We start from the raw sequence: 27,852 nt of genomic DNA, 5'->3' as shown, positions 1-27,852 counted from the left end.
ATTTCTTTACATCACACACTTTAACTCTCCTCTGATGTGTCTCTGTTTATTCATCAAACTGTCACCGTCTCTTTCATCCTGCTTCCTCTTCCACTTCTCTTCTTTTTTTTAAAGAATAACATTTGGTTACAGTATAACGTGTTTCTAAAACGCTCACCTTCTCCCTCCCTGCCTCTCTGCAGAGACCTCTGCTAAGGAGGGTCTGCTGCTGTGGTGCCAGAGGAAGACTGCCCCCTACAGGAACGTCAACGTGCAGAACTTCCACATCAGGTGGGTCGACGGCGCCAAACTGTGGCGTGACCAGAGAACTGCAACCAAGAGTTTCCTCCTCTGTTTTATTACAAGTCTTTGTGACAACATTGTGATAATCCTCCTCACTGTCTTTCTCTCCTTGTTGTTTTATTACTTCATACATTTTGCTTTTGTCTCGTGATTCTTTCTTCACCTTCCTCTCACTCTTTTTATTCATGTCTTCTCTCTCTTTCCTCCTGTCGTGGCTCAGTTGGAAGGACGGCCTGGCTCTGTGCGCCCTCATCCACAGACACAGACCTGACCTCATTGACTACTCCAAACTGAGAAAGGTGCCCTCTCCTCTTCTTCTTTTCCTGCACCGATCTAGTTTTTCTCTCTTTGTTCTGAATCATGGTTTAATACCGTGAGTCTTGTTACTCTTTCGTCTTGTGTTTTGTGCTATTAACTTTATTGTTGCAGCACTATCAAATCTTTTTGTAGATATGAAACATACAGTAGGATTAAATGTGGTGGCTGCTCTGCCTTATAGGCTGGTGGTTCATATCTGGAGTTTTAATAGTGTACATCATTTATCAGTGTGTTGTTGAACACATATTGGTTTTTTAAAATTGGATGTCAAAACCACTTTGCTGCCAATGTCGGGTGCAAATAGATTTTCCAAATGTTCATTTGACAATTGCCAAAGATATCGCAAAAAGAAAAGTATTTGTTTAGTCCAGAGTTGTTGTTGTTCCTTTTCTGTCGGATGACAGCACCCATCTGAAATGGTTTTGACGTATTGGATTAAAAACAACAGAGCGAACAACAGCAGCAGAAATGGGATCATCACAGTTATTGTTCAGCTGCCAAAACTCTCTGGAGATTGAAATGTTGCTTTGTTCGATCTCTCTCTGGAGCTGCCAGTTCACACACTGAATCTTAGTTTCCTTCCTCTCTCTCTCTCTGGTGATGTTTCTTCTGCTGCTGTTATCACTTGTTCAGCCATGTTTGACAGTGGCTCTGTGTGTTTGCAGGACGACCCCATCGGCAACCTGAACACCGCCTTCGAAGTGGCTGAGAAGTTCCTGGACATCCCCAAGATGCTGGACGCTGAAGGTGAGGAGGAACAAAATCCTGAAACCACAACGAGGCAGAGAAAAACCTCAGGAGGAACTAGCGTCATCATCACACACGGATGACCTCCACCGCAGCACAGAGCGTGATGGCAGATGGTCGAAGGACGAGAACTCCTTCATGTCTGAAGTTCATCTGCATAAAACATTCATGCATTTTAAAATCACTTTAAAAGCATCTATTGAAACACTGATGTTCTGACTCCAGAGATATTTTGTTGGACAATCTGAGATGAGTCACAGTAAATCATCATGTTCTTCACTTCATTTTGCCTCACTCTGTATTTAAAACTGTTAAAACAAAGATTTTAAATCATTGTATTGTATTGTTTCAAAGACTTTTGGACTTAGGATTTATATAATTAGGTGTAATAATAATATTTTACACCTATTTTCTGCCCTCAGATATTGTGAACACACCCAAACCCGATGAGAAGGCCATCATGACCTACGTGTCCTGCTTCTACCACGCCTTCGCTGGTGCTGAACAGGTCAGTATTTCCTTTATTTCACACTAATATTCTTATTGTCTCATATTCTAATCCAATTTATTATATAATCTGACAGAAATCCTAATGAACACATGTGAGAAATGTTTGAATTTTCAATATTTCTTCTTGTAAATTTGACATTAAATGTCTCTCTCTCTCAGGCTGAGACAGCTGCCAACCGTATCTGCAAGGTGCTGGCTGTCAACCAGGAGAATGAGAAGCTGATGGAGGAGTACGAGAAGCTGGCCAGCGAGGTGAGAAACAGCTGCAGCTCAAACACTCCCACTCTCAGTCTGTGCTGCACATCCACCTCCTCTGCAACAACACTTTCATGTTCCCTCAGGTTAAACTCAACTCGCTTCTCTCTAAACTTTACTGATCCTCCCACCAACTTTACACGACACGGCTGAAAAAAAGAAAGAAAAAAAAGAAGAAAAACCCACTGTAGGCGAATCAATAGTGTGATGATGAGTGAAAGACCAAAGTGTCACAGGAACAGAAACTTTAAAAGCGCCGCCGAGAGCAATAAACATTTACAATATACAGAGTGCTGCTTATAACCAAAGAATAATATGATAAAATACATTTGTGAAGTTATTTTCAGTTTTAGAGTCATAAATAACCAGTGTTTGGCACGTTACTCTTAAAAATTAATTAGTTATAGTTACTAGTTACTTTCCCCAAAAAGTTACTACATTATACAAGTATTTCATTACCAGGAAGAGTAACTATAAAATGCTCAAACATGTCAATTACTTGGACTCGCCCCCCTAACCTCCCGTTTATCTGGAACTAACCAACTCACTCAGTATCCCTCTGCACAGCCAGGCTACGCAACGTCCGTCTGTGTGGAGGGATACTGAGTAAGTCGGTTAGTTCCAGATAAACGGCTTTTTTCGGACCAGTTGATGGACTGAAAAAAAGCGTATATAACGTACTGTTTAAGAGGTATATTATTTTGTGACTTCTTGAGGCAAGTAATGGCACATTTTACTGTCAGTAACGGTAACAGTGTTATAATGGGGAAACAATAACTTCTACTGAAAAAAGTAGTGCCGTTAGTAATGCCATTATTTTATAATGCCGTTATTCCCAACACTGATCAGTTACCAACATCAGTTTGTTTTCTTTTTCTTGACCTTTTGGACTAGTGGAGGAATCAATAAAAGGTCAAAGGCCTGAAACTGAAAACCGACAGAAACGACTGTAAACTTTGTGTAACATTGAAAACACTCAATACAGACAGACAGTTACAGAACAAGATAAACCTTATAAAGATATAAAGACCAGAACAAACTAAATGATCGGTGAATGATCGGCTTGAATGATCTCCGCAGCTGCTGGAGTGGATCCGCCGCACCATCCCCTGGCTGGAGAACCGCGTGGCGGAGCAGACCATGCGCTCCATGCAGCAGAAGCTGGAGGATTTCCGTGACTACCGCCGCATCCACAAGCCGCCCCGCGTGCAGGAGAAGTGTCAGCTGGAGATCAACTTCAACACCCTGCAGACCAAGCTGAGGCTCAGCAACAGGCCCGCCTTCATGCCCTCCGAGGGCAAGATGGTGTCGGTGAGTCGGACACGCACACACTGGAGGGGTCACTTCCTCCTTTGCTTTCCATCCCTTTCAAAACCTCATTCAGAAAATGAAAGGCTGTTCTCTTTGTTCCTGAAAAGTTGGATTCATAGAAATATGAAGTCATCAAATAGTAAAAAGTGAGAAAGACGGGAACAGACAGACAGAACTGACAGGAAGAGAAGGGTTAGATAGTTCACTTTTAATTCAGCTTGATTTCATTTGTCTGGTTCTAATTTCCCAGTGATTTACATACATATGAAAAAGTTCTCAAGGCATACATTTGTATTAATCACATCCTGAAAACGCTTCAAGTCAGCGAGGCAACCTCCAAATCATTAATTCACTCTAATGGGTCCCAGAGACGAGTTAGAAAAAAGAAAAATCCTCCTCCTCCCTCTCAGTGAATCAGAGCGCTGATAAAAAAACAAAACAAAACAAAAAAATAACGGTTCCTCTCCTGCAGGACATCGCCAACGCCTGGAAGGGTCTGGAGCAGGTGGAGAAGGGCTACGAGGAGTGGCTGCTGACCGAGATCCGCCGTCTGGAGAGACTCGATCACCTGGCTGAGAAGTTCAAGCAGAAGTGCAACATGCATGAGTCGTGGACCGGAGGTAGGAGACACGGTGACGGGATGAGAGGCCACTTCTCTTTTCAGTCTCATAGTGACCGTCAGTGATCTGTTTGATCGACAGTAGGTCAATAAGAGAAGGAACGAACGAGGCCAGAAGTTATTTCCTGTCCTGGTGGCCAAGTTTTACATTTTGAAGTCTTGTACCTCCATTTTTTGAGTCTTTAACTTCTCTTCACTGTAATGAACCAAAATAAGTCATAAAACATTAATAAAAACACAGAAACATGATAAATTATATGGTTTATAAAGTGGCTTGTAAAAGTGTTCATACCCCTTGAACTATTCCACTTTACAACCACAGACTTTGGGTGCGGCAGCTACTCTCGCTGCATACTGTTTGACAACCAGCTTAGTCGGACAACAACATGCATCAAACATGAAGCAAAGTGCAACGATTTTATAACCGTTATATTTAATGTTTATGAAATAAACATATTATTAATATTACATAACAATATAATCATTAAGAATGAATAGAGGTAGCTTAACTCAGAGCAAGAGCACACTTGTAAAACTTGAAATACTGCGTGCAAAAGAAATATACTGCAAATTACTAATGGTGAACATCGTCAATCTTCCGCTGCTTGCACATTGCCCCAACACAAAGTAGCGCATAATTGTGAAGTGGAAGGAAAAGGATACATGGTGTTCAAGAAAAGTGTGGAATGCATTTGTTCAGCCCCCCTCAGTCAATACTTTGTTCCCCCTCTCTGTCTCCCAATTCCCTGTCTCTCTTTGATTATTCTATCAATTAACTGCGGAAAAGCCTGAAAAATACATCTGTACATCTGTGTTTTTCAGGTAAGGAGGACCTGCTGTCCCAGAAGGACTACGAGTCGGCCTCTCTGATGGAGATCAGGGCCCTCATGAGGAAGCACGAGGCCTTTGAGAGCGACCTCGCCGCTCACCAGGACAGAGTGGAGCAGATCGCCGCCATCGCCCAGGAGCTGAAGTAAGACGATGAAGAGGTTCACGTTTTGGGGGGATTTTTATTGGTGGGTGTGTGAGGTCTAATGGTGAGAAGTAAAGAGAGGGAACGAGGAATTAGACGAGAGATTATGTTAATTTTAAGCAAGAGAGCTGATTTGGAAACTGTAGGAGGAGGAGGAAGAGGAAGAGCGCCTTAAGTGTTTCAGGAGTCTTAATGGCGGAGAGAGGAGGATGCAGTGAAGAACAAAAGACGCAACAGATGAGTGTAAAGCATATTAATGAGAAGGATAAAGAGATGAAAGGATGGTTCATGAAAGAGCAGAAACCTCTGATCTCACTATTTCCTTATTCCACGCCGCTCCTCAGGCGCTTCACACATAGTTTGGAGACGATCTCTTTGATGCCACGTCGTACAGTACGATACCAGGCGTTCATTGCCATGACACTGAATATGTATGTGCAACGCCACCACCCATAACTCATCACCACTTCAAAAACTGGTATTACTGTAGGTCCTCAAACGCCACACGCTCTCCGATGACCCCTCACATGCAGAGACGGAGGGGTAAAAATACTAGTGTTTATTAAATATTCTAATGTGGAGTGATTAAAGATGGAAAAATGTGGGAGATTTTGATTGGAAAACACTTTCTTTGAATGTTCCCATGTGTTTGGTTTGAGTTAAACATGTAATACTGATTGTAATAAATGATCAGACTGAGGTAAAGAGTCACTCTGATGGATGAACAGCCACGTTTGTGTAAAATTGAAATGTTGTAAATATTTCTTTGACACTTAAGGTTAAAGTAATACAATATCAAATGCGTTTATTTTGAAATAGAGATTTGTTGTGTTGTCCTCCGTTAGTGTAGCGTTTAGACCAGGGGTGTCAAAAAAATGTGAACATTTTAAATTGCACATATTTTTATCAAGACATTTCAGGTTTTTCATGATATGTTTTGTAAAATGATAGTTCATTAACTGTAAACATCTTAATAATGAACTACAACAAACAAAGTTCTTTTTATTTATAGGTTATTATGCTATTACTTTACCGGTCCAGCCCACTTGAGATCAAATTGCGCTGTTTGTGGCCCCTGAACTATTTAAAAAAAAAAAAATGAAGCTTCATCAACTCACAGTTTCAACAGGAACTATTATGAATAAACATTGACTTTCTAATGTTTTAGTTTTTCATGAGTGTAGCTGACTGATTGATTGTGCTCTCCTGCAGTGAGCTGGACTACCATGATGCTGCCACAGTCAACGCCCGCTGCCAGGGCATCTGTGACCAGTGGGACAACCTGGGCACCCTGACCCAGAAGAGGAGAGACTCACTGGAGGTAAAGTTTGATAAAAACTCAGAGCTAAAAGGAAAATGAACAGCGATAAACAGCATTTCTGATTTTAACACTAACGTAAATCAACGTTCAATCTTTGACCTTATTCAGTTACCTAGAGATCTTTATGTTTTTAGGCTGTGAGACTCCACTTATTTAGCATAACCATTATCAGCGATGAGTAGAGTATGTCCACACTATTGTTTTGGTACCAAGAGTGTGTTTCTGTGTGTGTGTGTGTGTAGCGTGTGGAGAAGCTGTGGGAGACCATCGACCAGCTGTACCTGGAGTTCGCCAAGAGGGCAGCACCCTTCAACAACTGGATGGACGGAGCCATGGAGGACCTGCAGGACATGTTCATCGTCCACAGCATCGAGGAGATCCAGGTACATGAACACACACACACACACACACACACACACTACATTTAAATATGTGTGTGTGTTTCTCCTTGGTAAATGGTAAATGGTAAATGGTCTGTATTTATATAGCGCTTTACTATACCTGTAACGATACCCAAAGCGCTTTACAGTACATCGCATTCACCCATTCACACACACATTCACACACTGATGGCGGTAGCTGCCATGCAAGGCGCTGACCACGACCCATCAGGAGCAAGGTGGGTAAGGTGTCTTGCCCAAGGACACTACGGCAGCAACTGGGACAGAGCGGGATTCGAACCGCCAACCCTCTGATCATAGGACGACCCGCTCTACCACCTGAGCCACTGCCGCTAGTGTGATTAGTAATGAGTTACACTGCAAAAACTCAAAATCTTTCCAAGAATATTTGTCTTATTTCTTGTCAAAATGTCTCATTTCTAGTCAAAACTAATCTCTTTCCACTTTAAATAAGACTCATCACCTAAGCATTTACTTATTTTTAGATAATTTTCACTTGTTTCAAACTAATTCTCACTTGAAATAAGTAGAAAAATCTGCCAGTGAAAGGAAGTTTTTTGTGCTTGTAATAAGAAAGAAAAACTTGCTTCACTGTCAGATTTTTCCACTATGTATGTATATGTATAAATATACTTATATTTCAGGTGTAATGAGATTTGTTTTGACTAGAAATAAGACAAATATTCTTAGTAAGATTTTGAGTTTTTGCAGTGTATGACTTTGTGCTCTATGAATCAGGCACCAGATGGACGAATATTTGCCAAATGATTCAGTGCTGTTGGTTTTATTTATGTTTCGATCTCTTTCTTTAACACTTTTTCACCGTTTTGAAAAAGATTAAAGCACTAATTCACAACTGCACCTACATGAATCTATTACCGCTGACAAATGAAAGGAAGCGTCCCGGTGTTTCACTCCAGCAGATTATTAATTTGATGAGTCAGACCATCAACAGACGAGGTCATAAAGTTCAGGACGCCTGATAGTCGGCTGCAGACAGCGCAACATTAAATTCATGAGCTTCATTATAACCCAAGAACAGATATTATTCACATCCTGTCGTTCTCCTCCGCAGAGTCTGATCACCGCTCACGACCAGTTCAAGGCCACTCTGCCCGAGGCCGACAAGGAGCGCATGGCCACCATGGGCATCCACAGCGAGATCCTGAAGATCGCTCAGACCTACGGCATCAAGCTGTCCGGCATCAACCCCTACACCAACCTCAGCCCCCAGGACATCAGCAACAAGTGGGACGCTGTGAGTCTGAGAGACACAACAGCTGTGTTTATTTCTGGCCTCGTGTACGTTGACGTCATGTGAACAGGAAATGTCGACCTGACCGGCTCCGTGCGTCGCATTTGGTCATCTGGCTAATAATAATAATGAAAAGAAGAAGAAGAAGAATACGTAGGCACATACTGTAACGCAGCGACGGATCAGAAATAGCCCGTACATGTAGGTTAGAGCGACACTGAACACTCGGGGGGAATCAAAATAGCTGCAGAGCAACAAACCTGTCAGTGCAGCTGCAGTTTGACACACATCAAACCATCTGTGCTGAGAAAATAGATTTGTTTCTGTGGCAATCGTCTCGTACTGTAACAAATAAATATCAACCGACCACAGAGAAATGAGACGTCAATTTACAAACATCACAAAAGTTCTACGGTGTCTAGATTTGACTCAGAAAGTAAATAGATACCTCAGTGTGGTGATAACATGAAGGTGTCAGTTCTAAGAAGCCAATCTAAATCTACATTTTCACATTTTGTTTCTGTAACTATAGTGGGGTTTCCATCCATCTTTTCTTATTCGCATTTTCAAAATTTGTGAAAGAAAACTTGGATGGAAACGCCAGAAATTTGAAAAAAGGCAGAAAATTTGCCCAAAAAAAGTTTTTACGCTTGGAGGGGGTGGATTTGTCAGCATATCGATTAAAGGAAAATGCGACTTTTTGCTATGGAACACCAACACCGTTCACACCGCAGTATACAGTATACAAGTTTCCAAGAATGCAGCGGCACATACAGTACAGTTGTAAAAACAGGCGAAAAGCTGTTTTGTTAGTTTATCCAAATGACGGCTGTTTAGAAGTTTGCTACGATGTTTTTCGGAGAAGTGAAACTCTGAGGTGCTCGGCCGGTGAACCTGCGTCGTCATCCCGGGGCCCGGGAAAACAATCACTAATGAACTTACCTGCAGGTCTTCTCCCAATAATCACAAAACAATAACGAAAGGAAACGGGCATACATTTGCATTTTCTTTTTGCGAGTTTTCACAAAATTCACACAAAAATGTTGATACATTTGGATGGAAACCAGACTTATGATTAATATTTTATATTGACTCTGTGTGTGTGTGTGCAGGTGAAGCACCTCGTGCCCCTCAGAGACCAAATGCTCCAGGAGGAGGTGGCCAGACAGCAGGCCAACGAGAGGCTGAGGCGCCAGTTCGCCGCCCAGGCCAACATCATCGGACCCTGGATTCAAACCAAGATGGAGGTACGTTCACCTCGGACATGAAGACTGACAAGATGTTTTATTTTATAATGACTCTTTATTAATTCTAGCAGTCAAACAGAGTCGAGGATTGAAAACAAAAACAAGTAGAACAAAGAATCCAGTGAACACGCTGCCATCAGTTTGTTATTGGTGTCAGTCCTCAGGGATCATTTAAAACACATGTACACACACGTGTTCACCACTACGGTGCAGCTCTAACTCTAGACCGTGGAAACGTGGAGTCAGTAGCTGTATCTCAGGACTTTGGTTCCTCTGACGTGTCTCCGTGGTCTCCGTCCTCCTGCAGGAGATCAGCCACGTGTCCGTGGACATCGCCGGCTCCCTGGAGGAACAGATGAACAGCCTGAAGCAGTACGAGCAGAACATCATCAACTACAAATCCAACATCGACAAGCTGGAGGGCGACCACCAGCTCAGCCAGGAGTCCCTCATCTTCGACAACAAGCACACCAACTACACCATGGAGGTACGTTCTGATTGGCCGTAACGTCTTGATTCACCAATCAGTGACATCGTTGTTGTAACACTTTATAATAAGTACACACTATTAAGCATTAGTTAAGCATTAATAAATACTGAATTCTTCATTTATAACGCATGAATACTCATTAGTATGTAGTTTATTATAAATACAGAAGTGCTTAGCAAAGATGAGTAAAACTTTTAACTGTGTTTATAAACTACATACTAATGAGTATTCATGTGTCATAAATGATGAATTCAGTATTTAATGCTTAATAGTGTGTACTTATTATAAAGTGTTACCCATTTTGCAGATGTCTTGTGTTTTACCTGTCTAATTTACTCTGAAAAAGTTCCACGGCACCGCCTTGTTTGTTTGCTAGTGATGATGAAAACTTTATTGTCCATCACATAGTGACAGGGCTCAAAGCATAAACACCACAAAGACATAAAACACACAATTAAACCAATGAGACGTGTTTGTTTGCTTTAAACAAACAATCAAAGCAAAATAGACATGTTTCATTTGTCAAACATTTGGCAAAAAATGCTTGAGAATACTTTTGTTAATACTCAGTAAACAGTACAGTAAATAAACAAGTTATTTAAATAGACATGTTGCTATCCTATCGTGATTGGTTATCAGTTTATATAAACTCACTAATCGGTGATCGGCCCTAAAAATCCTGATCGTGTAAAGCCTACATGGAGGTACCGTGAACTTCATTCACCCCACTGCACTTCCGCCATCTTTCCTGTTGTCTTGTTGTTGTGTTTTCTAACGGGGGTGTTGATCTTCTCCCCCCCCCCCGTCACCGCAGCACATCCGCGTGGGCTGGGAGCAGCTGCTCACCACCATCGCCAGAACCATCAACGAGGTGGAGAACCAGATCCTGACCCGCGACGCCAAGGGCATCAGCCAGGAGCAGCTCAACGAGTTCAGAGCCTCCTTCAACCACTTCGACAGGGTGAGGCGTTCACTGACCCTACGGTTTATTTTAGTTTTTTACCAGTGTCAGGAGAGAGAGGCAACGTAAAGTTGTTCACTCTCCCTTTTCTGAATCCGTCAGCGTTGGTAAACATACAATACACTCTACTACTACTGTTTACGATTGTTACCTCCATCTGTGTTCAGCTTTTAGTTTAGTTTTATTATTATTATATTATATTATTGTTGCTCTTTAATTGTCTTTCTATTTATATACATAGTTTTATATCTCTTATGCTGACGTGGAAAACAAAGACGTTTCCTACTGTGCAAATGACAATAAAGAACGAACACACAGACGTCCAGCTGTCAACATCTGTTTGCTCCGTTCATTAACACACAGGTGTATTTTCTCTCTGCAGAAGAGAAACGGCATGATGGACCCAGACGACTTCCGTGCCTGCCTCATCTCCATGGGTTACGATCTGGTCAGTGCAAAGTCTGAACAAAACACATGTTTCTATAGCAACTTCAGCCTCGCTAACGAGGGGGAATAAAATAACGAGAGGTCAAATAAGCTAATAGATAAATGTTTTTGTGTTGGACAGGGTGAGGTGGAGTTTGCTCGCATCATGACCCTGGTTGACCCCAACAACACGGGCGTGGTGACCTTCCAGGCCTTCATCGACTTCATGACCCGCGAGACCGCAGAGACAGACACCGCAGAGCAGGTCATGGCCTCCTTCAAGATCCTGGCCTCAGACAAGGTGAGAGACCGACACGCTGCTGCTCACCCACAGCGTTTAAATGGAGTCTTTATTATCGTTGTTACAGCAACATGGTCTGGAGCAAAACTAAAACGTAATGACGGCCAATAACGTAATAATGTTGGCCATTTTAAATGTAATAAAGTCAGTAACTTAACACTATACTATGACAATAACTTAACAATAATGTAATAAAATGTTTGTGTCAATAACGTAATAACTTTTTGCTAATAACATAATAAGGTATTACATTATTGGCCCAGTTAAAAAACTTTTGACATTGTAATAACCATTTTCAAAGGGTTTTTTAATACTAGGCCAATGACATAATGACATCTTTTATAAAAGTTATAACATTATTGACTCAACACAAAAAAAAAAAAAAAAAAAAAATTATTGACTCAACACTATACTGAATGACCTAACTTTCCAATAATGTAATAAAATGTTTAAGTTACTGGCTTTATTACGTTTAATGTAATAACTTACTACATTATTGCCTAGTATTAAAAAACACTTTGTATTAACCATGACATTTTCATTGTCAAAAGTTTTTTAAATAGGCCAATAATATTACGGCATTTTATTACATTATTACATTACATTATTGGCCGTTATAACATTATGGGGTTGCTATATAAGCAGAGCCACATTTCCCTTTTTAAAAATGTGGATTCTGTGAGTTTGAGTTTCTCTGCTGCTGTTTTTTTTTTTTTGCGACTTGATGACGATGAGGAGTTGAACTTTAAAGTGTGTGGAGCGGAGGCCCACAGCTCCACATTAGTCACTGGTCTTATCTAACCGTTGGTGATGCACCAGTGGGTTTTGTGCTACAGGTCGTTCCAGCTCCTCCACCTGTTGAACCTCCTCTTCTTCCTCCTCTCCCTCCTCTCCCTCCTCTCTGCAGAGTTACATCACGGTGGATGAGCTGCGCAGGGAGCTGCCGCCCGAGCAGGCCGAGTACTGCATCAGCCGCATGACCAGATACGTCGGAACCGACTGCCCCACCGGCGCCCTGGACTACATCTCCTTCTCCAGCGCCCTCTACGGAGAGAGCGACTTATAAGCGCAGCTTCTCCTCCTCCTCTCATCCCTTCTTCCCAGCTGCCCCCCTATTTCTCCAGTTTGGAGAGAGCAAGTTAAACCCTTCCACTGTCCTTCTACACGCTTTGTTCTTATCATCTTTTCCTCTTTCAAATCTTAACTCCCTCCTCCCTTCACTCGTCCCTCTCCCTGCTCTTTCCATCCCCCCCACCCCCCGTAAACACACTGCCTAGAGAGGGCGCGGGTAGAAGACTCTGCTCAAGTCTTAGAAACTACGTTTGGACTGTCCCTCATTTCTATTTAAGTGCCTTTTTAAAAACCAAAACGAAACAGAAGTGAGTCGGGTATTGCACTGAACTTATGTAAGCAGCATACATATAACGTACCTGCCTGTAGGAGACAGAAGGTGGCGATGAGGGAGAAACACGTTTAAAGGGAAAAATCTATTGAGCAAAGCCTCCTGCTCCGCCCTCTCTCTGAGATGACATATTTTTTTTGTAGAAGGGTAATTAAAGAAGAAAACGTGATGAAAAAGCTGGTTGGTCAGTTGGCTTGGTTGGTTGTGTATTTGTGCAGATGCATGCAATGTTGAAGTTTAGAAATGCAAAATGTCTTTGTGAGTCGCAGACTCTTCCTTAATCTCACACACACACATACACCCACACACACACACACTATACACACACAGAGAAACACACACATACGCGAAGCCAGAGCAGGTCATGAGGAGCCTGTTAACAAGTCGAGTCAGCAGAGGAGTGGAGTCAGGTGCTACGATGTTACAAAGCCAGTCCGACACTGAGAAATAAAAAGAATCAAATACCTCAGCACTGTGAAACCTGAACCTCAGCGTTAAGAGATTAAATTTGAACCTGGAGATTTTAAAATCTGAAGAAGCTCAGGAACAAACGGGGGATGAATGAGAGCATCGAAAACCACAAAAAAAAAGACGAGAGAGAGAGCAGCTCAAAGCAAAGCAAAGCACTGTGGGTAAATGTAGACAAAATAGAGAGAGGGGCCACGGCTGGATGTGGGACTCACGAAGGAAGACAGGAAGGAAAACTGAACGATCCCACACACCTCTGTCTCTCTCCGTCTCTTTTTGACGGAGGGAGGGGGAGAGGTGTCGAGCAGCGAGAGACAGGGCGTCAGGGAAGTTGAGGACAAAAGACGAATCGATACTGTAGCGTCAGAGAGGGTTCTGGTCCCGTTGTTAACGACAGGTCGGCCATGAAAACCAGTGCGAGTTGACTCGTGGTCATTTCTTTTCTTTCTTTCTTTTTTTTTCTTATCTTATCTCTGCTCCGTTCTCCTCATCCTCAGCTCATTCTGTCCATCACTGACGCCACTAGCGCTCACTATCACACGGTTTAAAGTTTAAAAAAAAACTACAACTTGGAATAAAAAAGGAAAATTATATTACTAAACAACAGTTGTGTGTGTTGTTTTTTTCCCACCAAGTTCAGAGTTGAAACACTTTCATTCGTGTTTCTGGTTTTACCTTTTACCTGGTCTGCTGTCTGACCTTTGACCCCGCCCCTCTCGGTGGCGATGGTCACGTGTCGGGGTTGTGTTGGGGGTCCGGGCAGAGGTGGGAGGGGAAGTCGAGGCCTCGGTCCTGGGCGAAGCGGATCCATCGCTCCTCCTCGTCCTGGTGGGTCAGATACCGGCGGCCCATCCTCTGCTCGAACTCCCGCAGGTCGCACCACAGCTGGAAGTCCTGCAGGGGACGCACGGGGAGGACGAGGGACAGAGACAGAGACCAGATTATCACCTGAGGGTCTCCCACCTGAGAGCTGAGAGCGCTGCGTCTTTATTAAAAAGATAAAAGGAAACAAAAAACAAAACAAATAAAAGATTTCTAAATCTGTCTCCGAGTTCTAATCAGAGCTGTAACTCACCTGCAGCCAGGAGTGTCCCAGAGCTTTGCCCACGCTGAACCTCCTCCTCACCGACACCTGCAGCAGGTTGTTGATGAGGCTCACCGCTGAGAGGAGGGAGAGAAGAGAGGGAGGGAAGGAGGGAGAGAGAGAAAAGAGAGAGAGGAAGAGAGAGAAAAAAGAAAGAGGGAGGCGAAGAGAAAGGAGAGGAAGGGAGAGAGAAAAGAGTTAGGGGAAGGGAGAGAGAGAAGAGAGGAAGGGAGAGAGAAGGGAAAGAAAAAAGAGAAGGGAGAGAGAGGGAGGGAGAGAGAAAAGAAAGGAAAGGAGAGAAAAAAGAAAGAGGAAGGGAGAGAGAAAAGAAAGAGGAAAGTAGAGAAAAAAGAAAGGAAGGGAGAGAGAAAAGAAAGATGAAGGGAGAAAGAAGAGGAAAGGAGAGAAAAAAGAAAGGAAGGGAGAGAGAAGGGAAAGAAAAAAGAGAGAAGGGAGAGAGAGGGAGGCGAAGAGAAAGGAGAGAGAGAAGAAAGAAAGGAAGGGAGAGAGAAAAGAAAGAGGAAGGGAGAGAGAAAAGAAAGAGGAAGGGAGAAAGAAAAGAGAGGAAGGGAGAGAGAAAAGAAAGAGAGGAAGGGAGAAAGAAAAGAAAGAGGAAGGGAGAGAGAAGAGAGGAAGGGAGAAAGAAAAGAAAGAGGAAGGGAGAGAGAAGAGAGGAAAGGAGAGAAAAAAGAGGAAGGGAGAGAGAAAAGAAAGAGGAAGGGAGAGAGAGAAGATAGGAAAGGAGAGAAAAATGGAAGAGGAGGGGAGAGAGAGAAGATAGGAAAGGAGAGAAAAATGGAAGAGGAGGGGAGAGAGAGATGATAGGAAAGGAGAGAAAAAAAAGAAAGAGGAAGGGAGAGAGAAAAGAGAGGAACAGAGAGAGAAAAGAAAGAGAGGAAGAGAAAGAGAAAAGAGAGGGAGAGAGAGAGAAAAGAGATGAAGAGGTTGTTTTAAAAGCAGTGCACTAGAGTCCCCCAGTGGACGACAGGAGAAAAGAACAAGCTCAATATTTCATCTTGTCTGAACGATGCAGCCACAACAAACAGGTTTCCTTCGTGTGTCAACTTCTTAATTATTGAATAATCAGCTGATAATGGAGAGGTAAAATCAATCAATCAATCAATCAATCAATACATGAATAATCAATAAAAGCGGCCGCTACCCTCCAGGGAGATGGAGGCCCAGGTTTGTCTCGGGTACATGAAGGCGGCGTTGGTGATCTGCTGCTTGATGTCCTCGTCCTCGTTGAAGGGGAACGTCCCGCTCAGGCTCACGTACATGATGACGCCGACCGACCACATGTCCAGCGAGCGGTTGTAGCCGCTGCTGCTGATCACCTCCGGCGCCAGGTAGGCCGGCGTGCCCACCACCGAGCGCCGGAACGACTTCTCGCCGATGATGCGGGCGAAGCCGAAGTCGCACAGCTTCACCTGAGGCACAGACAGTGAGTGGAGGAGGTGAACTCAGAGAGAGAGGAGGATGCTGGGAAAAATAAATAAATCATGTTTCTGCTGCTGCGTTTGGACAGAGCGGTAAAGACCCACCTGAGGAAAGGGGTCGGCCGAGGCCAGGAGCACGTTCTCAGGTTTGAGGTCGCAGTGGGCGATGTGTTTGAAGTGCAGGTACCGCAACGCCTCGAGGATCTGTGGACGACACAGACCGGAGGAAAGATATGATTTTACAAGAAGAAAAACTAATTTGCGCAAGTTACTAGTTACGCAATTGGGAGAAAAACTAAAATTTGTGAAGAGAAAAAAAACACAAATTTACAAGGAAACTCAAAAATTTGTGAAGAAAAAAAATTATGCGAGAAAGACTGATAAACTTGTGAGAAATGTAATTTTGTGGAAAAAGAAATCTCACAAATCCAGGAAAAAACTCAATTCGCATGAAAAACCAAAATTTATGACAAAATTCTTTACAAAACTTTCAAGAAAAAAAATTACAAAATTTTCAAGAAATTCTTTTTTTACAAAACTTTCAAGAAATTATTTTTTACAAAAATTTCAAGATTTCTTTTCTTTTTTACAAAATTTTCAAGAAAAAAATTACAAAAGTTTCAAGAATTTTTTTTTTTTACAAAACTTTCAAGAAATTATTTTTGCTAAATTTTCAAGAATTTTTTTTACAAAACTGTGAGAAAAACACAATTTGTGGTGTCAGACACAGTATCCCACAGGTTTAATGAATACTGATACATAATAATAAACCTCCTGTTGTACCTGCATGACCAGGAAGCGAGTGTTGCGTTCAGGGAGTCGTCCATTCTCGTTGGACATAATCATCTCCAGCATGTCTCCGTGGAGCTTCTCCATGACGACGAAGACGTGCTCGCCGGTCTCGAACATCCCCTCCACCAGAACCACACCGAGGTGGGACAGGTTCTGGACGACACACACACACACACACACACACACACACACACACACACACACACACATATATATAAAAGTGTTACAGAACATAACAGACAATAAATTCAGGTGTAACAGGTGTGTGATGAAGTCGTGTCTGTACCTGCAGTATTGACACTTCGTTCCTCAGCTGTCTCTCCTGTTTGGCGGGGAAACGCGTCTTGTCGATGACTTTGATGGCGACTGGTCGACCCGACATCCTGTGAGTACCTGACACAGGAGAGAGAGAAAACTTTATTATTATTATTTATTATAATTATAATAAACCAACCCCTCAGTGACATAAAGAGACTCAGACACAGCGGTGGTTACTTCAAGTGCAGCTCTGGAGGGAAACACAGCCTGAGTCAGTGTTTGTTTGGGTTTAATGGTAGAAATTACGTTAGAAAACAACAACTTTCCTCTCAATAAAAACATTTTTTTCTATCTTTCTATTAATTTCGTGTTGTTGTGATGATGGGATGTTGTGGTCAGAGTCGGCTCACCCCTGTACACCACCCCAAACTGTCCAGAGCCCAGCACGTCGTCTGCAAAGATCTGGTACACGGAGCTGATGTCCTGAAACACAAAGTGACACGGCGCTGCACACTCGAGCCTGACAAACGTTTCCATGGTGAAATCCACCCAGTGAACACATTAACCCTTACCGTGCTGCGTCTGCGTGGGTAATCATCTGAGGAATAGAGAGGAGGACAGAAGACAGAAGATTGTCAAAGTTAAACTGCTTGTGTAATTTTGTTCATATTTTACAGTGCCGTGAAAAAGTATTTGCCCCGTCCGGATTTCTTATTTTTTTGCATATTTGTCGCACTTATGTGTTTAAGATCATCCAGTAAATTTTAATATTAGACAAACATAACCCAAGTAAATATAAAATGCAGTTTTTACGGTAAATGATGATTTCATTTATTAATAGGAAAAAAGCTATCCATCCAACCCTATCTGGCCCTGGATAGTGAAATTGAACTGAGCTTTCCAAAAAAATTTGGTAGGTTTGGAAAGCTTTTTTCCCTTATCATCATACTCGAGTTATCTTTGTCTAAAATTTGTTTGATGATCTTAAACTTATAAAGGGATAGTTCAACATTTTGGCAAATTGGCCCATTGCCATAATCCCTATAGTCATAGCAGTAGGTTCGTTACCTTTATTTGTCGGTGCAAGCTATTTTTAGAACGGCAGAGCAGAACCGCGAGCTGCTCAGAGCTACGCTACAGAGGCTCATGGGATTTCTTGGTTTCCCTCATCAAATACACAATCCAACAACTCCAAAAGGCTCTGGTGGACAAGTTGTGACCTGCACATCCACCACGCTATGAGATAATAACGGAACGTTACGAGACAGAGTTGTTTTAGAGGTAAATTCATGTAAAATCGCTGATGCACGTTCCCGTCGGGGGCAGTTTTTCAGCAAGCTGTCTCTGCATTTGCCTCAAAAACAACTCGATGAGTTTGATGAGGGAAAACAAGAAATCCCATTAGCCTCCGTAGCGTAGCTCTGAGCAGCTCGCGGCTCTGCTCCGCTGTTCTTAAAATAGCTTGCGCCGACAATTAAAGGTAACGAACCTACTGCTATGACTATAGGGATTATGGCAATGGGCCAATTTGCCAAAATGTTGAACTATCCCTTTAAGTGCGACAAATATGCAAAAAAGTAAGAAATCAAGAAAGGGACAAATACTTTTTCACAGCACTGTATACTTAATGATGTTTATGTTTGTTGATCTCCACTCACAGTGGTTCTCCTCCACCTGCACCCCGCCGCTGCTCTCCACGGGCATCAGGCCCTGACGGATGGCGCTCTCCCACAGCGGCCCGTCCTGTCCGGCCACCACGCAGTACACCAGCGAGGCCGTCTCCACCTCGAAGGAGTGGGGGGCGCTGTTGCCCGGCAACGCGGGCGCGGAGAGCTGGGCGGGGCCTCGGACCTGCAGCACCTCAGACAGAGGGATCTCCTGCAGGAGGAAGAGGAGGAGGGGATGAAGATAAAAGTGGTAAACTGTGGAGGTGACGGTGGCGGTGTTGGTGAAGAGGCTTTTACTTTGTAGTACTTGGTGCTGCTCTCGTTCTGGTACAGAATGATGCTCTTCCTGTCCAGGATCCAGTAATGACGTTTCCTCTGCGACCAGGAGACACAGAAATAATCAATAATCAATAATCCATCATGTTCATGGGAGGTTCATGACTTTTAATGAGTTCAAACTTCGTCTCAGTATCTGACTCTCACATCTGTGTGAAATAAACTTCTTCACATGACTGAGACGTTTCAAAGAGGAAACCAGCAGCTCGTGTTTTCACACCTTTTGTCTGGTCAACTGAAGCGTTTGTGACGTGATTCAGAGAAAGACTTCACACACCACATGTGACAGCAAAACTGTATATTTGTCATTGAGTTGTCTATTTATATATCTGCAGGTGGTTTCACTGAGGTCCTGTTTGCAAACATAGACACACACCATTTATACTTTATGGTGTTAAATATATTTCAGGTCATGAATATGCAAAGCAGGAGAGAAAAAGTAAAGATGTGGGGTTAAAACTGTTGTAAGAAGGTTGATTATTTAAGATGTGTGTATGTATTCACAAATATGAGTTGGATCAGATGTAAAACTATCTTTAAGATGTTGTGATATTCTGAGTATTGCAATTACAATCTGTGATACTATTTGATTTATTACTGCAGATTATGTCCTGAAAGGAAAACATCTGTGTCAACATCATATATAGATCGTGTATAGATTATAATGACTAGATAACTTGGTAGATAAATTCAAGTAATAATGACTAGATAACTTGATAGATAATTTATGAATAAGGGGTGGGAGTAAATAAGTTTTACTTCTTCCCACTCCTTTTCGGATATGAAACAAACAAACAAACAAAAACAAAAAAAATCAAATTACTTTTATTTTCAATTATTTTATTTTATTTTTTTATGTATATATATTTTTGTTCATATGTTGTCTTTGCAAAGTTTTTATGTTATGTCTGTCCATTTCTGTATTATGTTTTATTTCTTTTAACATGTCCGAAATAAACTTTAACTAACTAACTAACTAACTAACTAACTAACTAACATCTGTTTTTATCCAATAAGATAAAGTTCTTGGTCTGCTCGTCTCACCTGAATCCCTCTTATTCTAACACAATGTGAGTGTAAACAGCCAGACCGACACAGTTGTAAAAAGTGCTCTAGTGACAAAAACTTAAATTTGCATTTGCAATTTATAAGATAAAAGAGCTGAAACTTGGCGTCTGTGAATCTCTCCAGTAGAGTCACACATGATCTTGTCACACGACCTCGTGTCTCACCAGTGTGTCGGTGTTGGTGTGGTGCAGCAGCCACCCCTCCCTCAGGACTCCACCCGCTCTCCTCTTAGTGTGATGCACCGACTGGACCAGTCTCATCAGAGGGATGTAGCTGCTGAAGCAGGGACTGGTGGAGGGACGAGGACGGACAGAGACAGGGAGGATGTCAACAACAACAACAACAACAACCATGTCTCCTATGTTACAGTTCCTCCTGAAAACCTCCAGGTGGCAGCGTGCAACAAAAACTCTCCGACAACAACCAGGTCAGTCACACACACATAAACTTCAGTGTGTGTGTGTGTGTGTGTAGGTGGCACGCGACAACTTAGACTAAAACATCCTGCCCGGCTCAGGGCATCACCACACACACACACACACACACACACACACACACCACAGACAACTTTCAGATGTGGTGACATCATCACAGTGAGTTCACGGCGCTCCGCTCTGACCTGATTGGCTCCCGCAGCGGGTCCGCCTCCTTGATCTCGGCCGGCGAGTCGCCGTCGGTGGACATGTCGTCATCGGAGAGGTCTAGTGTTGTCACACTGGTGAGCTCTGACTCAGTGTCGTCCGGCTCCGCCACACAGCTGTAAATAGCTGCAGGGGATTCTGGGAACACAACATGACATCATCGGCCTGTTACTGATCACCACCTGCACATAATATCTTTAAATACACTGATTAAAAAAAAAAAAAAGATGAATCAGTCCAAACTTTTACAGTATTCACTTTGAAGTGGGAGAAAAACCTGCACAATTTAAAAACAGAGATGAAAACTTTTTAAATTTTGTTGCTTTAAAACTAAATGGCTGATTATCTAAAGGTTTTCATCACATTATTATTTCAAAATCAGTATATATCCCTTTTTTTAATAGTGTAAATATACAAATACTGTAAATCATTGCATCATAGGAGCTTGAATCTTCGCTGCACACACATAATGTTTCTGGGAATATGAATCAGCTCTGATGTTTCTTGAGGAGGGTGAATCAGTCTCGACTCATCACGGCGTTACGATGAGATCAGAGCGAGGGCCTTGTTTCAAACGACCTGTGATCTGACAGCGCGACGTTCAGGAGCAGAATATTAAAATCGGAGAGACGAGGACCTCACCTTCTCCGTTGACCCCTCTCCTCTCTCCTGGACAGTCTCTGGACACCAGCGGCTCGCAGCGACGGTGACAGTTAAACCTGCAGTCTGGGGAGGAAGAGGAGGAAGAGGAGGTGACATCAGGAGAAGATCTGCAGAATTTAACTTTTAAATCACTTTTAAAACATTTTTTTTCTTCTCCTGTGAAGCTTTTTCAATGAGCACATGTTGAGTCCAGTCACACACGTCGGCTTCATTAAGTCGAGGTTGTGTGAAGACAGACGACCTAAAACTGACCTGGTGATTCATGTGTATTAATATTCAGGCAGGAAACCACCGCTTCACAGCTTTCTGTTACATTTTGATGTATGAATCGTGATGGTGCAAAAGTTTTCTTTTTTTAGCGACACTCGGATGTGGTTTTGAGTTTTCCTGCAGAAAGTGAAAGCACCATGTAGAAGAACATGAACATGTTCATTAACAGTGTTGAGAAGATTACTGTGGAAATGTACAATTACTTTCTCTTGTAATTGCATTTGATTGCTTAATTTTGAATGAATGCTCTCAACTGTTAACCATTTTCAACCCTTGTCTGCAGTCTGTGCAAAGTGTTTCTGAACTTCCAACAGAGGAACGCGTTCTTCTCCGTCACCGACATTGTTGCTGACTGACAGATCGTTCTGCCAAAGATGGTTTAGAAACTAGTACTAGTAGAGTATCTTTGGTTCCGCTAGCAAGTTGAGCAGCAGAACGGCACATGACCAGAGAGAGCCAATCAGAGGCGTCGGTATCCAACTTAAAACCTAAATCTGAGCTTTTGCAGCGATTTTTCAAATGTAACTAAAAGTATAACCATGGAAATTTCCAAAAGCAACTGTCATTTAATCACATATTTTTCCCCCAGTAATGGTGATTAAGTAATGCCGTTACATGTAAGTTGTTACTTCCCAACAATCTGTTCATTAATCCTTATTAGAGGAGACGTGTGTGTGTGTGTGTGTGTGTGTGTGTGTCACCTGAGCACTGCAGCCCCTGTCTGAAGAGGCCTTTGAGCAGCCGGTGGCAGTACTGACACACCGTGGGTTTGGTGTAGCTGTGGATGTGGAAGGTGTGGGGGACCTGAGCCGTGCTGCCGGCCCCCAGCCACACGGGCGGCTCCGCCCAGGACGGAGGCCTGGAGGACGGCTTGGACATGCTGATCTGGTGAAGGACGGACGGAGAGGTGGAGGTCAAAGGTGAAAACAAAAACAACAACAAAAAAAAGCATTTAGAACAGGGGTGTCAAATGTGTGGCCTGTGGGCCAGAACCGGCCCACCGGAAGGTCCAATCCGGCCCGCAGGATCAATTTGCCAAGTGTGAAAATTGCATAGAAGACATTAGAGACATAATATTGTTGAAACTGTGCATATTTTTCTCAAATATTTTCAGTTTGTTCATGATGTTTTGTAAAAAGATAGTTCGTTTGTAGAGCATCTTCATAATTGAATTGAATTGAATAAACTTTATTCATCCTGAAGGAAATTCTTGATGCCAGCAGCCCATGTGCACATTCATTCCAAACAACACAGCAATAAATAGACAGAATAAATAGATAAACAGGCAGACAGTACGGTGCATATTCTCATTTGCCCAGGTCATAGTATTTCAAAGGAGGTTAAATCGAAAGCAACTGGACTTAGTTAATTTCCTAGACAAATAACTAAGTCCAGTTGCTTTCGATTTAACCTCCTTTGAAAAAGGCAGACAGTACCTTTAAAATATATCAAAAAATGCTGCTAATACCGATACTGATGGCTAAAAAGGTGGTAAAGAGAGTATAATGTACTTGTACTTGCACTAAAACAAAGTTATTTTGTTATTTACAGGTTATTATGCTGTTATTTTACTGGTCTGGCCCACTTGAGATCAAATTATGCTGAATGTGGCCCCTGAACTAAAATGCCCCTGACTTAGAAGCTCCTATTGGTTCCTCACTCACCTCCTCCAGGCTGCCGCCCGCCTGATTGGACAGCGAGTGCGTCCGCGGCCGCCGTGGGGGGAACAGGGACATGCTGGTGCTGACCTGACGCCGCGCTCGGCTGCAGTCGTTGGGCAACTGGAAGGCGCAGCGTTTGTGGAAGTCCAGGCCACAACCTGCAGAGACAGAAACAAGAGGAGGAGAAGATGTTTTATGGTTCTGGTCTGACTCTGGGTCAGATTTAAACGACGCTGAGCTGCCGCTTCGTTTACCGTCACATTTCAGCCCCTGGCGGACGAGGCCCCACAGCATCTCTCCGCAATGGTGACAGAAGGTCGGGGTCCGGTACGAGTACACCACCAGGGAGTGCGGACGGATCCTCATCTCGGTCACCGAGGCTGATCCTGAGTCAGATCAGAGAGAAGAGACACAGTTCATAACAGCAGAGTCACATCTGTCTTCTCTCGTCTGTTTTTCACCTTTGTTGCTAATTGAAAAAAAAAAGAGCATAAAATTGAACAAAACTTAAACAATGCACAGACAAATTAATTCCTGCTATTTTATTTAAAAAAATGTCAGGATGAGAGGAAATGATGAAATCTATGATAACCTCCAGATGTTCCTGATGTCTGAATTTTAATCTGGATCTTTTCAGAATGGAGCTTGTAGCACCACATTAGCTATGTACTGTAATAATGTAATAAATTTTCACCTCATGATGTAATAACACCGCATTTTGTAATAAACTTCTTGAACGCAATATTCACCGGTAATAAACTTTGCCTCATTTTGTAATAAGTTGTTACATAATGCACCGAATTATTACAACATGCAGGTGTTGCACTTTTTTAATGAAAAAAATGTAACAATTCGGTGCAATATGTAACAACTTATTACGAAATGCGGCAAAGTTTGTCACATACTGCGTTCAAGAAGTTTATTACAAAATGTGGCAGATTATTACACAATGCGGCGCTGCAGAGCTTCTTCATGGGACGGGTTTATTTCATGTAGAGACATAAGGTTACCACTGACCACTGTGAGGTTTTGGCAGAAACAAACAACCATCAGTCTGTAGCTCTTAGAAAACTGAACCGGGATGAAATGTTGACAAAAAAAACAAGGCTAAATCCTGCTGGACTTTAAATACTTGAAAGTAAATGACCTTCAATTTGAAAATAGTGATAATAGAGTTGTCAGAGTCCAAAATCAAAATCTTCCATCTGTGAATTAACTGTGAATGAGCCGATGACAAAGGAGTCGTTTGGTCCCTGAGCTCTGAGTTGACCTCTGACCTGAGATGACGACCTCGATCAGATCTCCATCCTGCAGCTCGTCCTGCTCCGTCAGGCGCTGCAGCAGCTGATCGGAGGTCACCTGATGTCTGAACAGCAAGATCTTCTCGCCGGCGCCCACCACGGTGCACTCTGGAGCCTGAAAACACACACACACAGGAAGGTACATGAGGAAATGCACAAGGCCTTGAACCTCCACTGCATATATGTAACTTTCCACTGTGGAAAACGGAGGAGTGTAGTAAGTTTAAACGAGAGCTGCCTGGTCAGAAAAAAAGAGATGAGTCGGTGGAAACTTGGAGAAAACAGAAACTAGTCGCACTTCAACCAGACATGAGATGTCAGTCTGTCACTAATAATTTGCACTTGTTCATGTCTGCAGCCAGGCTACAAAAAGCCATGCAGCGAGTCAGAGAGATGGTGCTGAAGATAAGCTACTGTACAGAGAGGTAGAGATTCAGAGCTCGGCTCGACCAGGAACATCATCAGTGATTTTATCTTTGAATCAGTCTCAGTCATCTGTCAACAACTTCTTCTTTCTTGTTAAAAGCTGTGACACATTGACTGTGTTTCTTTTTTTAACACCTCGAAGTGAAACATTTTCGGTTTCTTATTGTGAGAGAATGAATGAACGCACATGTGTGTGTGTGTGTGTGTGTGTGTGTAATAACTCTGGGATTAGAAACAGAATTATTATTATTTTACTTACTTAGATCTCTGTGGGCCTGAATTTTGTGTTTTAAGTGTTTTAAATTGTTACAGTATGCAAAATAATAAAGAAGAGCTGTTGTAGTTAATTCTGTGCAGGACATGGTCATCATTCAAAATCAATGTCATCATGATACGTATCCTATCATGAGGTTGTAGGTAATACCTACAGTATAGCCCTAATATACACATGCATATTTCTTTTGTTATTATTTACTCTTTGTGTTGTTTTCTTGTCGATAGTGTGCATAAAGGTTATGTACTTTTGTAAAACCTATAAAAACATGTAAGTTGCAGCATTGTTGATAAAAAATGAAACAAAATTAAGTTGAAAAATAATATAAAGTGTTAATTTCATAATAAAAGGAGGTTACACTTTTACATTAGAGACACGGGGTCTCCACTCGTTAGTGACACAGTTACACAGTATGTGGCATTTCTGAAGTAGAGCACTCGTGATGCAGGGTGTGTTGTACAGTGAAGTGTACACACACACACACACACACACATAACGACACACACATTCTTTAGACTGCACTGACCCGCTGCCTGGAAACTCAACGATCAAAGCTCAAAGAGAGGCAGTGCAGCAGACGTGTGTGTGCGTGTGTGTGTTAGAGACGGAGGGGGAGAGGCTGTGGTCGGAAAGTTTTCTTGACTCTAGTCGACCACACACACACACAGTCCCTCCGAGCAGAGGCAGCATGAAGACCAGACCTGCAGACACCTGCAGCTCATGACCACCGTCATGTGACCTCAGAGACTCAGGCTCCACGGTTCCTTCACTGATCCTGTTGTTAGAACTGAACTCTCTACAACATGTTAGAGAGTTAATAATGATAATAATAATAAATGAATAAATAATAAACAGTGATGACGCAGGACAGGAAGTAGATTTGTGTCCTAATGGACCACAGACTGTGCAGTCTGCTGGTGTCAGACGGAGGAATAACAAGCTGCTGTAGACTCTAACCTGGTTTAACAGATCAAACGTCTCCCTGTGTGTGTGTGTGCATGTGTGTGTCAAAACCACCACAACATCCTCCGAACAGAGCTTCAGTCAGCGCTGCAGCGGAGACACACACTATACATAGTAACCTACGCAGTCCTCCTCCACGCATGAGCTGACCTTTTCAGAGTCCACGTCCCCGACGGGCCTGAGAAACTCACACACGTCACATGGCTGCATTTTCCAAGTGGGACAGTGTGAAGAGTCAGCAGGTTGTTTTTATTTAAATTTGTATTTGTTTTTTTGTGTGTTTTTTTTGTTTGTTTGGTATTTGGAGGTTGTGCAGATTTTCCAGTGAAGCAGCAGTGGGCCCAGTGCAGCTCCATCACCGGTCGACTCCACCCAACCTGTCGCCTGACGAAGAGGCACCGAGGCTGGGTTCAAAGTAAATCACTCAGCTCCGTTGTTAAACAGTGGATTTAGTGCTGAACCTCCAGAACGACGCCGCACAGAAAAGGTCACAAGTGATGTAACGGATGTGGAGATACACTAAGATGGATCTTAAAACTCCCATGATGCACCTCAACAAATGATGGACTATTCCTCCACCCTGAAACCTGCTGTTCCCGGTGTCATGTTGTGTTTACCTTGCGCTCTATGATCTCCGCGGCCAGCCTCTGGGCATGGCGGTAGCTCAGGTTGCGGGCGGCGACTCGGACCACCTCCCTGAACAGGCCCAGCTGGAACTGGACGAGAGCCGGCGCCGCGACACTGCTGGGACTGGAGGGAGCCACTGCGGACATGGAGAGGCAGCCTGATGGAAAATATAGAGATGGTTAAAAAAATAAATAGATAAAAAAGCTGCTGAGGTTCAAAGCAGCATTTCAAAATAAAGGTCTGTTTAGCTGAACACTGTGATCCCAACATCTTAGACACAATATAATATTAATATTTAGTCTATCAGCTGCTCTACCAGTGTCTTATACTGTATGTTCTTTGATTTAGGATTCATACCTATTGTAGAGATTGAATGTAAGTTTTTGTTGACTTGTCTTGTCTTATTCATATAAATGTATGTTTTTAATGTACTGTTTTTAAATGTGAACCCCAGTTAGATACAGCTAATGTGGATCCTCACAAATAAACATAAATGTAAACATATTAGTGGTGATATTAACAGTATGGTTTGGCAAATGGCACATTTTAACTATCTAGCACAGCTCATTTTAGTTCAGGGGCCACATAATATAGTGCAATTTGATTTAAAGTGGGTTGGGCCAGTGAAGAAACAGCATAATAATCTATAAATAATGAGAAGTCTATAAACTAACCCTAACCCTAGTGCAAAGAAGAACAAGATGTCTACACTTAATGATCTATCCTTTTACAAAACATTATGAACAACCTGAAATCTCTAGAGAAAAATATGTTTGACAACCCTGATCTAACACCTTCATCTTCACTGTTAAATAACGAAACCATTATAACGCAGGACATAATAAGCTTTTTCTTCTGGGTGCCCTGTCACCAAAATAAAAGCACTGAAAAGCCAGCTCAGTTATAGATGATGTTGAGTTATCTTACTTTCTAACCCCAGGTCATTCAAGCTCCGATCTTTCCCCTCGGGCTCAGCTCGGGATCACAACGAGGTTTCTCAAGCAGCGCAGAGTCGAGTCAGAGTCAGAGTCGTTGTTGTCGTCGTCAGCTCCCCTCATCACTTCTGGTGAGTCTGGTTTCCTCTGTGCGGGGCTC

The 27,852-nt window shown here is 42.7% G+C and overlaps 2 protein-coding genes across 2 annotated transcripts in view; one reads left to right on the top strand and one right to left on the bottom strand.

The window, feature by feature from the left end:
- actn3b (actinin alpha 3b) overlaps positions 1 to 12,995 on the top strand; it is a 37,879-nt gene extending 24,884 nt beyond the window's left edge. Inside the window, exons 5-21 of the mRNA XM_085759904.1 lie at positions 183 to 270; positions 503 to 581; positions 1,266 to 1,347; positions 1,770 to 1,855; positions 2,017 to 2,109; positions 3,193 to 3,423; positions 3,896 to 4,043; positions 4,865 to 5,015; positions 6,228 to 6,336; positions 6,579 to 6,719; positions 7,813 to 7,995; positions 9,105 to 9,239; positions 9,547 to 9,726; positions 10,544 to 10,690; positions 11,073 to 11,138; positions 11,259 to 11,417; positions 12,325 to 12,995. Coding sequence (XP_085616030.1) covers positions 183 to 270; positions 503 to 581; positions 1,266 to 1,347; positions 1,770 to 1,855; positions 2,017 to 2,109; positions 3,193 to 3,423; positions 3,896 to 4,043; positions 4,865 to 5,015; positions 6,228 to 6,336; positions 6,579 to 6,719; positions 7,813 to 7,995; positions 9,105 to 9,239; positions 9,547 to 9,726; positions 10,544 to 10,690; positions 11,073 to 11,138; positions 11,259 to 11,417; positions 12,325 to 12,483 — 2,237 coding nt within the window. The 3' untranslated portion in view covers positions 12,484 to 12,995. The remainder of the gene's footprint in view (positions 1 to 182; positions 271 to 502; positions 582 to 1,265; positions 1,348 to 1,769; positions 1,856 to 2,016; positions 2,110 to 3,192; positions 3,424 to 3,895; positions 4,044 to 4,864; positions 5,016 to 6,227; positions 6,337 to 6,578; positions 6,720 to 7,812; positions 7,996 to 9,104; positions 9,240 to 9,546; positions 9,727 to 10,543; positions 10,691 to 11,072; positions 11,139 to 11,258; positions 11,418 to 12,324) is intronic.
- A 740-nt stretch (positions 12,996 to 13,735) lies between these two features.
- Positions 13,736 to 27,824, bottom strand: prkd4 (protein kinase D4). The gene is made up of 19 exons (XM_085759905.1): positions 27,685 to 27,824; positions 26,748 to 26,914; positions 24,444 to 24,582; positions 23,421 to 23,552; positions 23,170 to 23,324; positions 22,207 to 22,390; positions 21,215 to 21,298; positions 20,551 to 20,710; positions 20,096 to 20,219; positions 18,825 to 18,902; positions 18,519 to 18,738; positions 17,433 to 17,458; positions 17,271 to 17,343; positions 16,889 to 16,995; positions 16,594 to 16,755; positions 15,916 to 16,014; positions 15,534 to 15,801; positions 14,363 to 14,448; positions 13,736 to 14,181 (listed from the first exon to the last, which is right to left on the bottom strand). Exons 2-19 carry the CDS (start codon positions 26,901 to 26,903, stop codon positions 14,017 to 14,019), a joined length of 2,418 nt encoding a protein of 805 aa, XP_085616031.1. The 5' UTR covers positions 26,904 to 26,914; positions 27,685 to 27,824; the 3' UTR covers positions 13,736 to 14,016.
- Positions 27,825 to 27,852: the final 28 nt, after the last annotated feature.

The sequence above is a fragment of the Trachurus japonicus genome, chromosome 18 (assembly GCF_045865225.1).
Source record: "Trachurus japonicus isolate A0001 chromosome 18, Traja_1.0".
NCBI classification, from domain to species: domain Eukaryota; kingdom Metazoa; phylum Chordata; class Actinopteri; order Carangiformes; family Carangidae; genus Trachurus; species Trachurus japonicus.
Note: the sequence above shows the minus strand (reverse complement) of the source record. Positions and strands in the feature narration are given on the sequence as shown.